The sequence below is a fragment of the Thamnophis elegans genome, chromosome 4 (assembly GCF_009769535.1).
Source record: "Thamnophis elegans isolate rThaEle1 chromosome 4, rThaEle1.pri, whole genome shotgun sequence".
In the NCBI taxonomy this organism is placed as follows: domain Eukaryota; kingdom Metazoa; phylum Chordata; class Lepidosauria; order Squamata; family Colubridae; genus Thamnophis; species Thamnophis elegans.
This window is the reverse complement of record NC_045544.1, coordinates 2498644-2512444: the sequence shown is the minus strand read 5'-3', so window position 1 is coordinate 2512444 and position 13801 is coordinate 2498644. Positions and strand designations below refer to the sequence as shown.

Below are 13801 nucleotides of genomic sequence, written 5' to 3'. Positions count from 1 at the left end.
GTAAGGATTGAAATTTGGATGGTACAGATACTGATTGTGAACTTTCCTAAATTGGATTTTACAAATCGAAAATATGAGTTCTACCACTGAATTATGATCCCTAGATTCCATATATATTAAACCAGACAAGTGGTTCATTCATTTGAATGATATGTTTCATGTATTCTGAGTTTTATGAGATCATAAATGGCCTTTGATCCTTCCAAATGCCCCTGCTTTCATGGATATAGTTTGCCAACTATGGTGGATTGTGTATTTTCCTGTACAATATCAAATCATTACGAAACGTAAGGGAGATATGAAGACTAAATCAATTATGTAACTTCTACGTCTTATCACAAATACTATTGCTATAGATTCCTGAAACACGCCCTGAATTGTGTTTACGATTATTCTGATGTATTAGTTATTACACTTGTATGCTGCCTACTTTGCAAATTCTGAACAAACTTATCTTTTGTTGTTAGATTCCAAACAGAAGTAAATTATGATACGTTGGAAGTCAGAGATGGATCAAGTGGTTCGTCACCATTAATTGGGGAATATCATGGTACCCAAGCACCGCAGTTTCTTATTAGTACTGGAAATTTTATGTATCTGTTATTCACCACGGACAACAGCCGTTCTAGTGTTGGTTTCTTAATTCACTATGAGAGTAAGTCCGATCTTTTTCATCAATTAATTAAACGTATTAGGAGACTGGGCCATAAATAGAATATGTATCTATTGGTTTGATGTATTATTTTTATTATTTGTTAGCCACTATGAACTGTATAGAATGGGGTATACACAGGGCCGGATTTTCCTATAGGCTAACTAGGCTTCAGCCTAGGGCCTCAAGATCAAGAGGGGCCTACATTCAAATTGTTAGCAAAATTAAAATTACACTATTCTAAAAACAGCGAACACTAAAACACTGAACCGAAAATAAGGAGAAATTCTACGCAGATGACTAATAAACAAACATAAAAATGTATTGGTTAAGATCGTTCCAGAGCCACGGCAGTTGGGGAGCCCGCCCACGTTCCCAGCACCGGCGGTCGGGCGAGAGGTGCGGCCGCTCCCAGTAGCCGCCCTGTCGACGCGGAGCCCACCAGCAGCCAGGCAGGTGAGGGCGAGGGGGCCGAGCCGGGCAGCTGAGCGCAGCAGGGAAGGCGGCTGGCCTCGCTGCCTTTGCCGCAGAGCAGAGCCGCCCTCCGTCGGGAGGCCAGCTATATATATTGATATATATTGATATATATCACAGTAATGATGTATTTTATTGTCTCTCATGTAATTTACAAACGTAAAAATGGGAGGTGAAAGGGCCTCATAAGTGGAATAGCCTAGGGCCTCTTTTTACCTAAATCCGGCCCTGGATATACAGTTCACTTGTGAATGTTTTAGATAAATAAAGCATAAAGGTTTTGTGCCAATATAACACCTTGTTTATATTGGGGTTTCAGTGTAATTGAGCAATGGTCCTCTGTCCCTCTTTATGAATAGAGTGGGAAATCTTCATTTGCAACAGCTGTATTCACTGTTCTTCATGTTCAAACCACTCAGAAACTGCCACCTTGCATGTAGCCGATACACTGTAATTGATTTTTTTTTTTTTACTTTCTGATTTACAATAATAATTCTGATATCTAGAAAATCATATAGTAGTAGCACCGGCAGCAGTTTTATTTTTCATGCATGCCATAAACTGAAGGTAGCAGATGGTTATGAGTAGATAATTAGGTTCAGTTTACAGGATCAAAATCTTCAAGCAAATTTACCATTGCAATAATTGATAATAACTGATCGATAATAGAGGTGGTTCAGAGCAGTGAAAACCGCACTGTTGTGGATATATATCAGGGGGTGGGAAGATGCATTGTGTAATTTAACTAACAGATTGCTGCAAAAAATCCAGAAATGACATGATTAAGACCCGAATCAGCTCATTTGCTGCCTCTCTTTAAGGATCTGATGAATCCTATGAACATTCATGAACTCAGAGTTGCAAATGTTGGCTGTTTTAGCAATGAAACTCCCTGATTGATTTGGATTAATGTGGAGTAGGCCCACAGTTGGAAACCTTGGAAATAGGGGAGCGGAATCTCCCCCAGCTACTGAAGGAAGAGCTCAAAAACTCAACTTCCTGTCTTCCATTTCCAGTGCTTTGAGTCTATATTTCTGTGTTAAAAGAACTGTGACAGAAATGTCCCTAAGTACATTCCAAAAACAACCTTTATTTTGGGTTAAACTGTTTTAGCCTTTCCTCTTTCACTGCCGAGCTTTATATGGTATGTGATGCCAGTATAAGACTGGAATCATTTGTCTATAACAGTGTTTCTCAACCTTGGCAACTTGAAGATGTCCGGACTTCAACTCCCAGAATTCCCCAGCCAGTGAATGCTGGCTGGGGAATTCTGGGAGTTGAAGTCCAGACATCTTCAAGTTGCCAAGGTTGAGAAACACTGGTCTATAAGAACAGAGTCTCGAGGGACATCTCACATGTCTTCAGATTATCAGTTCTACCTGAATAGGAACTAAATTCTGTATCCTGCTCTGTGTGTAAGGCCACATGCCAGATGAGGTGTTATGAAGGACGTGGCATTTCAAACTGCTCCTAGTGGAACAATCTCATTGAAATCCCCTAGGATAAGGGGCCAAGGGTAATCAGCTGAGATCATTCTGGCTAGCTCGGGAAAAGAAACTATTATACAGCAGAAAGGATGTCTTATATATTATACCCTATTGTGGCCAGCTGCATTCAGAATTGGCGTATTGCTGTAGGAAGCTTAGAAATAATTTTATTGTGACTTTGAATATACGCTAATGGCATACATTAAAATGAAATTCTGTTGTATATATCTCTCACATCACCTCCAATATACACTACATAAACATGTCAATAAATGAATAAATACAGAATTATGCATATACCCACATACCTACATGTATTATACGACACAGAGAAACAACACTGTCTAGTTCATATGCATACATGTACATGGTGAGAAAATGAATCTTGCAAGTTTACCAGATGGATGGCATAGAGGACAAAGCTGTGCAGGGGTATGAAACGTAAGGCCCGGGGGCCGGATCTGGCATGTGGGGTACTTAGATCTGGCCCATGGGGCTGCCCTGGAAACAGTGAAGGACTAGCCCAGAGTGGCTCTGCCAGCAAAAATGAAGCTCAGGAGGGTTGTGTGTGCCCCCACACAGGCTCTGTTTTTTAATGTGATGGGCAGAGGTGGGTTCCTGCCAGTTCGCACCAGTTCGGTAGAACTGGTTCGTCAACTCTACCGAACCGGTTAGAAGAGGTTCCACCAGTGGACCCAGAAAGCAGGCCACACCTACAGAAGAGGTTCCAAAATTTTTTGAAACCCACCACTGACACACACACACACACACACACACACACACACAGACAGACTCTCACAGAGAGAGAAAGAGAAAGAGAGGAAAAAGGAAGAAAGAAAAAAAGAAAGAAAAAGTGAGAGAGATGAAAGAAAAAAAGGAAAAAGGGACAGAGAGACAAAAGGAAGGAAAGAGAGAGAGGGGGAGGGAGAGAGAGAGAGAGAGAACACATGGTGGCAAGCCACTCCCACCAGGTCACATGGCCGGCAAGCTACTCCCACAAAGGAGGCCACATCCACAGAGTAGGTTCAAAAAAACCCACCACGGATGATGGCCTCCTGTAGCCCTCTGGCAGTGAAAATGGAGCTCCGTTTTTGGTGGCAGTGAGCTGCAGGAAGCCATTTTGGCTGAAAATGGGGTGCGGGGGGGGGGGGAAACATGTGGCCTATCTGAGCTCCGTTTTTGCTGGTTGCAGGAGGCCTCGCAGCCAAAAACAGAGATCAGGAGCCTCTTTCATTGACAGAGCACTCAGGCCACCAAAGATGCCTTGACATGAGTGACGTCAACTTGGCCATGCCCACACCAGCCCCCGAGGTGAAACACAACCCTGATTGGCCCTCAATAAAATTTGTTTGACACTCTTGTGTTACAGAATCTGGTAGTCTTGTTAGAAGTACTTCAAAACCTCCTCCCAGAGGGGAGCAACGGAAACAGACCACAAAGTGGTTGTGTGGGGTCTCTAACAATGCTTTGAGCTCTAATCACATAGCTCTTATAAGCAGCATCCTGAAAACAGGAAGCGACCTTCCTGTAATTTTCTTGGCTGTCCTTACCACTCTCTGTATGGACCTAATGCCTTAAGCACCGCTGACACCTAACCAAACAGCGAAACTCTCAATCATGCCTCTTTAAAAAGTGGCTAGGACAGAAAGAGAAAGAAACATACATAAATTAATATATAGTGTGGCCACCACTTCTCAAAACCTAGTCCAGCAGTCTATAGAACAGCCTAATGACTGAAGCTAAGATAGACAAATGCCTTCTGTTCGTTGTTGCAAAATTTTTATGACATATAGTATTTCAGCATTTTAAGTGAAGGATAAATTATGAGTAATAGATGCTTTACAGTACACCAACTAGTCTGGCATTTCTAGTGGTATGTGGGAATGATCTTGGAAGATGAGGGAAGAGATGCTGCTTAGGGAATTGTCAGATAAGAGAGGACATAGCCTATAGCAGCATAATGGGCAGAGAAAGAGGCTCTGAAGGCATCCATCCAAAGTTATCAGGCTGTAAAGAGAAGGTGGGAGATTTGTACTTTCATATACACAAGATTCTGTTAAGGTAGCCTTATAATAAAGTAGAATAGAATAACACAGTTGGAAGGGGTCTTGGAGGACTTCTAGTCCAACCCTCTGTTCAAGGAGGAGATCCTATACTATTTCAAACTAGCGATTGTCCAGTCTGATCTTAAAAACCTCCAGTGATTAAGCAACCCACAACTTCTGAAGGCAAGCTCTTCCGCTGGTTAATTGTTCTCACTGTTAGCTAAAAGGCTAAAATCTAAGTATATGAGAGGATAATTTAAGGAAATTAACATCTGGATGTCATGTGTTAGATATACTGCATTTTTGATATTCATTTAATTATTCACTTCCTTAAAACAGTATTGGAGGTTTTTTTGATCCTGTTTTTTTAAAGTAACGATTATGGAAATAACAGTAACAAAAATATTTGAGGATTTTTAAAATCTAATTTTGCCTGGAATTGTTTTCTCTATCCTGGTCAGGTGTCACACTGGAATACGACTCTTGCCTTGACCCAGGAATTCCAGTAAATGGGCACCGTCTTGGGAATAATTTCAGCATCCGATCTACGGTAACGTTTAGCTGTGATCCGGGTTACACGCTGAGTGATGATGAGCCACTTGTGTGTGAAAGAAACCATCAGTGGAATCACGCGTTGCCTAGCTGTGATGGTGAGGAACTAAAGATACTATCAAAATAAGGACAATATCACAATTCCATATTTTCATGTTTTATACATTAATAAAGTACAGAAAAGTTGAATTATTCGGGTTACTTGTTTTTGAAAATCCTTTTGTGTACGTATAAGAACCTCTGCCTTACTTGTTCCCATTGATGTATGGCTTCCTGGGAAGCATAAAAGCAAAATAATGTATAATTTTATGCTGCAGTTATAGTAGCAGTTATTTATTTACTTTAACTTTTATGAGCCACATCTCCCAAACTGACTGATGAAACAAGCACCATAAAGCAAAAAATATATTTTGTAATACTGCTTACTGTTATTATATCATATCATATATCATATATCATATATCATATATCATATATCATATATCATATATCATATATCATATATCATATATCATATATCATATATCATATATCATATATCATATATCATATATCATATATCATATATCATATATCATATATCATATAATATCATCATTACATTTACATATTAATGAAAGCAATATAATCAATTTATTCCAGAACATTTAAATATCTTAGTAAGACTTATTTCACAAAGGAGATTTTGCAATTTAAAAAATACAGTAGTACTTAGCAGACTCCAGATGAGAGATATTTCATAACTATACATCCCCTTTTGAAAAACCATTGTCAATCAACTTTAAAGGAACATAATTTGGCTAAAGAATTTTCAGGAGGTTGTGAATCAGTTGATGCAAAACAGGCAGGTTTGGAAGGGTTTATTGTTGTGTTGTAAGTTCCTTAAATGTACCTGGAGCTAATTAGCCAGATCAATTTACTTTTTGAGAATGTTACTTGAGGTGTATAAATTTCAAAGGGAGGACAAAGTTTTCCGCATAGACCAGTGGTTCCCAAACTTGGCAACTTTAAGACTTGTGGACTTCAACTCCCAGAATTCTCCAGCCAGCAGAGCAGAGCTGGCTGGAGAATTCTGGGAGTTGAAGTCCACAAGTCTTAGAGTTGCCAAGTTTGGGAACCTCTGGCATAGACCAACATTTTTCAGAATGCTGAACCGTATTTTATGGACGTGTCCTTTAGAAAACTTTAATGACATATTGAGAAGAACTGACAGGCTCATGTGATTTGTTATATGTCTATAGAGCTTATAGACTATTATAGCTCTTCTGAAAATCATGCTGTAATTTAATACACAATTTAAATATATAGAGTCAATTACTTTAAATGTTCTTTGAAAATACTTAAATAAGCTTGGTGCTGGTTATAAAAAAAAAAGATGGGATTGATAGCTTTTCTTAGTTATGTTGAATTCTTTCTCTTAACCACCTAGCTTAGAATGCAATCAATGTTTAGAACAAATAGAGAAGCATTGACACATTTCAAATATAGTCTGACTTATTTATTGTCCAGTACTGTATAGATAAAGGATTTCTAGGGATTAGAGACAGTAAGAAGGTAGGAAAGATAGGGAAATGGCCATATTCACAATCCTTTAATTCCAGGTTAAAAATGATGTATCAATTGTGATTTAAAAACATGGCCACATGATATAGCTTTTCTCTTTTAGCCTTCCCATAGGCAATTTGGTTACTTTCTTTCCTCCTTCTCATCCAAAATGGATTTTTTTGCATCTTCTCCCAAAGGCTGAAATCTCTCAGGCTTCTGCAGGCTGCTACATGCTGCTACAAGCATATCCTGCTTTTTTTGCTCATGGATTGGCTTCCATGCTATTTTGATTTGTGGTACCAACAATTACAACATCACTAGCAATATAATGATTCAGATACTTGTAGAAATCCTTGGATCCTTCTAATCTAAACTGACCTACCTATCAAAGCTGCTCTAATCTAGCGTGCTAGCTAGGAATCTTTCAGCTCAGTGGTAGCTCTCATTCTCAAAACATCTGCATTTTGAATGTAGAGTTTTATTGTATGTTCTCATTTGACTAGCTAGTTCAAATATGCCAGGATATTTGCATTCAGTAAATAGATTAGGTAAATATTAAAGCATAAAGATACAGGAGAAATGCTAAATTATAGCTGCTGCCAAACTACATGTCATTTAGTATGCAAAGTTGAGCAATTATTATGATAAATAATCATTCACATTAGCTTATTTTACTTCTTTTAATCTTCACAGAAGTTAAGTTTTAACAATAATAATAATAATAATAATAACACAGCTGTGGTGAAAAGGCATCTTCTGTTCCTTGAAAACCAAGGATGATAAAATAATTTAAAGATCTGTACTCCAACATGGCTTTAATGAAACAGTGCAACAAAGCTGTTTCATATATTTCATAAGCATAGATCAAAGACAATCAAAGAAATTTAAAATAATATTTGTTTCCACAGATAGTAATAACAAGCACTTGCAATTAATCTACAACTGAGAGAAAATTAAGATAGGAAAATAATTTGGAGTTGATGCTTTTCATATATACCTATTTCTTTCTGTAATCTTATTCCCTCCTGATCACCAAACCAGTTCTGGCTGTCTATACACTGTTTTCGCTCTGTATTTGATAATGTAACCAGCTATCTTTCAGATAGAGACCAACATATTCTATTTTTCTCTTGTTATTCTTTTGACATATATTCTTGTAAAATTGTTTACTATCGGGTTGCCAAGGAAACAAGACAGCCACTGACACGTCTAAGTAGATTCCTAATGCAGATATACATATTAATCTGACTACCATGAGCCGAGGTGGCGCAGTGGTTAAATGCAGCACTGCAGGCCGCTTCAGCGGTTCTAATCTCACCGGCTCAAGGTTGACTCAGCCTTCCATCGTTCCGAGGTGGGTAAAATGAGGACCCGGATTGTTGGGGGCAATATGCTGACTCTGTAAACCGCTTAGAGAGGGCTGAAAGCCCTATGAAGCGGTATATAAGTCTAACTGCTATTGCTATTGCTACTACTGCTGTTGCTAATCAGTTAATATGCTATGATGATGTTTATAAAATTTCTATTTCAGCAGGAACCTATTATGAGTATGTAAAATGGGAATCATATAGGGTAAATGTTTCCTTCCTTCCTTCCTTCCTTCCTTCCTTCCTTCCTTCCTTCCTTCCTTCCTTCCTGGCAAATTTTGCACTATTGATTAGCACCTGTTCATAATGTGTCTCCCCCCAAATAAAGACTCATCCCTCTTAATTTTAAATTCTTAATTATTATCTTTTGAATTAGCTCTGTGTGGTGGCTATATTTATGGAAGGAGTGGAACTCTTCTGTCGCCAGGTTTTCCTGATTTTTATCCCAATTCTTTAAACTGTACATGGACAATTGAAGTTTCTCATGGCAAAGGTAAGAATATTGTGCAATGGCGTTCCACAAAGAGAATTCCTTAATCAAAAATGCAAACTCACCCATGGGTTCTTAAACTATTTGAAAGAGATTAAAGCGCAATCATCTTAACTTACTTTAGGGCTGTTGAAGATAGCCAGTCCTGTTGGCTTTATTCTGCTTTTTATCATTTTTAGGAAGAGGTCTAATCTCAAAATCAGAAGCCAGAAAAATAAGCAAAATCATAATAATAATTTGGTGATTGCCAAGCACTGTGATGCCTTCACACATATTCTTTGATTCATTTTGTTTCAGTATGTTTTTGATTCAAATTGTGGAATCAAGATCAGGGGGTGATTTGCACGGATGTCAATAGGCTCACTGCCTTAGGATGTAACTATGCCAGTGGTTCCCAAACTTGGCAACTTTAAGACTTGTGGACTTCAAGTCCTAGAATTCTCCAGGCAGCTCTGCTGGCTGGAGAATTCTGGGAGTTGAAGTCCACAAGTCTTAAAGTTGCCAAGTTTGGGAACCACAGTACTATGCTAAAAGTCTGTTAAATGTCTTACAGAAGCAACATTTCCATATAGGCTACTTGTGAGTCAGTTTAGTGAAGTGTTGGGTGTTAAAGAAATAACTGGGAGACATATTCAGGTCCTCCCTCACTTAGCCACAGAATCTCAGTCAATGATTTTGGGGGAATTATTCTTTGCCACTCCACTGACTTATAGAACTGTTGTGAAGACAAAACGGAAGACGAAATGTACGTTGCCTTGCCATCTCTGCAGGAAATACAAGATATGAATCTAAGAAATAATTCAATTTTATCCTTATTAAAATACAGATATCTGCAGGACAGATCTTAGATAAAATGAAAATCTCAAAGAAAACAAGTCACTAATCATTAATAGAGATTTCAGATTCATTAATTTCGGATTCATGAATTTAAAATATATAAAACTTTTATATATTCATGTATAGTTTACTTATGTCAAAATGTAGCTTAAAGTTGTGATTCGGATTCCACAAAAGCATGTTTTGGCTTCATCTCTACTGTAATGAAAATGGAGATTAGATAAATAAAAAAAATGTTTTTGTCATAGGCCAATAGTTTTTGAAAACAGGAATCTTGTCCACATTTTTTTTTCTTATGACCGATATACATAAACATAGAAAATATATTGGTTTTGAGAATTGTATAACTCTAGTATAAAATGGTTATGACAATAAATATGCTTAGGGTTAGAGTAGAGATTGGTGAATATATTTTTTTTAATTTTCTTTACTGCCACAATATGATATGTTCTGAATCCTATGTATTACCAGTGAATGTTCTGTGCTATAATAGACATGCAATAGTAACAGTGGGTTTCTATTATGAAGAGAAACATCTCACCATGAGTAAAATCAATTTTGGAATAAAAGACCAGTTGAGACCGAAAACCTTTGGCAGTATCTGCTCTCTTAATTGCAGTTGCAACTGATCTCACTCACTGTAGAATTATAGCAGGCACTGTAGCACAGGCTGGAGTAGAGAGACCACAGCTGCATGGGATTTGAGATGTGATTTGGCTGTAAGACATGGCTCTGTGAGCATCCACCATGATAATGTGCCTACTGGCATTCCCTTCCCTGACTGAAAAGACTTATTTTGGAGGAAAAGGGGAGGCAACGGCAGGTTTAGGACTGAAGAGAGTATAATGGCATTTCACTTGTTGGGATTCTCATAGTGGAACTAAGATCAATGCTAACCTCTTGGCTTTCTAGGGTTATCAGTGGTTCAGCTCAAGAGTTTGCAAAATGGTTTGCCATATTCAAGTTATCCCGAATCCCAAAAGTGAAACCTTGTTTCCTCGTCCTTCCAGGTGTTCAACTGATCTTCCACACTTTTCACCTGGAGAGCTCCCATGACTATTTGCTCATCACGGAAGATGGGGGCTTTACGGAACCTGTGGCAAGATTAACAGGATCTGTTTTACCTCCAGCCATTAAAGCTGGGCTCTTTGGAAACTTCACTGCACAACTTCGATTCATTTCTGACTTTTCCATCTCCTATGAAGGTTTTAATATAACGTTTTCAGGTAAAGATGTATAAATAGTTTCTTTGTCAATTATTTATACATATTATGATTAAATAGCAAATATAAAGGGGCATTAGGTGTTACATGTTGACTAATATACTGCTTAATCTAGTTCTTTGTTATTTTTTTCTTTTTAAAATGTTCTCAGCTCAGTGAATATGTATTTACTTCACTGGAGGTTCTATTTATAGTGATATCTCTTTTTAGACATACATACACCCACACTTACATATACACATACAAACATACTTCATTATCACTATCTTCACTCTGCTTTGTATCTAAGATGGTTTAAACAACTAATTGATTAATATTTTTGAAGAAATTTTTAGCATCAGATACTCTGTGTGTGTGTGTGTGTGTGTGTGTTTGTGTTTTCGTAGATTTTCACGGGTGTAGGTTGTCTTGGCAATGTTTCAGCGAGGTCTCACTCGCCATCTTCAGGCTGGTCGCTGAAACATTGCCAAGACAATCTCAATCTTACATGGGAAAATACCCAATACAACAAGACCAGCAAATCTACGAAACACACACAAACACACACATACACATACACACACAATTTTACGTGGGAGAAAACCCAAATAACCATATAGATAGATAGATAGATAGATAGATAGATAGATAGATAGATAGATAGATAGATAGATAGATAGATATAGATTAGATATAGATATAGATATAGATATAGATATAGATATAGATATAGATTTAGATATAGATATAGATATAGATATAGATATAGATATAGATATAGATATAGATATAGATATAGATACACACACATCTATATATATATATATATATGTATGTATGTATGTATGTATGTATGTATGTAGGTAGGTAGGCAGGCAGGCAGGCAGGCAGGCAGGCAGGCAGGCAGGCAGGCAGACATGATAGATATGATAGATATGATAGATAGATAGATAGATAGATAGATAGATAGATAGATAGATAGATAGATAGATAGATAGATAGATATAGAGAGATAGAGAGATAGAGAGATAGAGAGATAGATAGAGAGAGAGAGAGAGAGAGAGAGAGAGAGAGAGAGAGAGAGATAGATAGATAGATAGATAGATAGATAGATAGAGAGAGAGAGAGAGAGAGAGATACAAATGCAAACACAAATGTAACAAAGGCAACAGTAAAAATAATGGCTTTCTGTCCTGATGGTCTCTTGTGACAAGCCGATAGACAGAGAATGGAAGCAGTCTGCTTCCTCCCATATTTGGGCATACCAGGGGTTGTGACACTAAATACATACATACATACATACATACATGCATGCATACAGCATGCATGCATGCATACATACACACACACATACACACATATACATACAAACATGCATACACACTCACACACACACATACACCTGGTATCTGAGGGTACGAGAATTTGACTTACCCAAATTCATGCAGATTATTTTGTGCATAAGGCAGGGTTAGAACTCACCTCTCCTGGTTTGTAGCCAAGTGGCTTAACCTTATCACCAATTGTCATGTTAGAATCATAACAAAATGTCTAGGACTCGGGGTTTCTTTTTCAACTTTTTTCAATGTTCAGGCTTAGTAATATAAGACACCACTGAATATATCTTCAAAGGGTTAGTTGGCTTTGACAAAATCTTAAGTGAAGCACCCTCTCAAAACTGTTTCATGAGACATTCCCTGGTTTGTAAGACTAAAGTAGAGCAGATACTGTTTTCCCTTGCCTGAGTCAAATGCTTTTTCAACTGTTTTCTGACTGTTGCCAATGTTAGTTCAGATCGCAAGGAAACATGAAATGTCTTATTGAGAAAAACACGTTCCTTATCAAAGAAAACTGTTTCATTTCTGTAGTATCAGTGTCTTCACTGAGACAAATTCAAAGCCCTTTTGAAGTTGTTGTAAATTTGTCAGTCTTTTGCATTGAAATAAGTTCATTGCTCTTTTCAAGATATTACAAAAACAATTTCAGAAAGTTATGCATAAAACGACAGTTGTTGCTACTTTGATTACCAGTTACTTTGAAAATCAGTAAAAAATATCTTGTTACATCGTAATGTTCCTTCAACTTACTCAGTCTATTCATATAAAGATTTTCATTTCACCCTTTTATACATGTGCGTAAGCCACATTCCTTTAAGTTTAAAGTCAGAGGGTGATAAAATAAAAAATAAAAATATTTGAAAGAAACAGAAGCAAAAATAGAAATACTGCCTTGCTTAAATATTAGGCACTTAACAGACAACAACATTCTGCCAGAATAAAAAGGGTTTATTATTTGAGAAAAATTATTCAGCGAAGGAAACATCTGCATTTCATAGCCTTAACTATCAATATAGAAGAAGCTAGTGGGAAGTCGTATATAACAATCAGCCATATGCCTTTTTCATGAGAAGGTTGCAATGAAAGAGTGGTGTGGGGGAAAGTGATTTTGCATGCTTCCTGACCCCAAAACATCTAGGGTTTAATGCAGGGTGGGCTGCAGAGGTGGGTTCCTACCAGTTCGCACCTATTCAGTAGAACCGGTTCGTCAAATCTACCAAACCAGTTAGAAGAGGTTCGACCAGTGGACCCGGAAAGCAGGACACACCCACAGAAGAGGTTCCAAAAATTTTTGAAACCCACCACTGGCAAGGATCTTGTAACTTGACAGCTTTAAGACTTGCATGCTTCAACGCCAGAGTTTCTGAATAGCTACTTGGACCGACCTAAGTACTAATTCATAATTTCATATCCGGTCACATGGGTGGCAAGCCACTCCCACAAAGGAGGCCACACCCACAGAGTAGGTTCCAACAATTTTTGAAACCCACCATTGATGGGCTGCTACAGGTTCGCCCAGATTTGGGAGAACCAATAGCAATAGCAATAGCAATAGCAGTTAGACTTATATACCGCTTCATAGAGCTTTCAGCCCTCTCTAAGCGGTTTACAGAGTCAGCATATTGCCCCCAACAACAATCCAGGTCCTCATTTTACCCACCTCGGAAGGATGGAAGGCTGAGTCAACCCTGAGCCGGTGAGATTTGAACAGCCAAACTGCTGAACTGCAGTCAGCTGAAGTAGCCTGCAGTGCTGCATTTAACCACTGCGCCACCTCGGCTAACGCTATGGCAGAGAACCTCCAAATCCCACC

At 38.0% G+C, this 13801-nt stretch overlaps 1 protein-coding gene across 1 annotated transcript in view; it reads left to right on the top strand.

Moving 5' to 3' along the window:
* The window catches only part of CSMD1 (CUB and Sushi multiple domains 1), a 982247-nt gene that overhangs the window by 755057 nt on the left and 213389 nt on the right, over positions 1–13801 (top strand). The window contains exons 17-20 of the mRNA XM_032215147.1: positions 468–655; positions 5120–5308; positions 8499–8615; positions 10460–10675. Coding sequence (XP_032071038.1) covers positions 468–655; positions 5120–5308; positions 8499–8615; positions 10460–10675 — 710 coding nt within the window. The remainder of the gene's footprint in view (positions 1–467; positions 656–5119; positions 5309–8498; positions 8616–10459; positions 10676–13801) is intronic.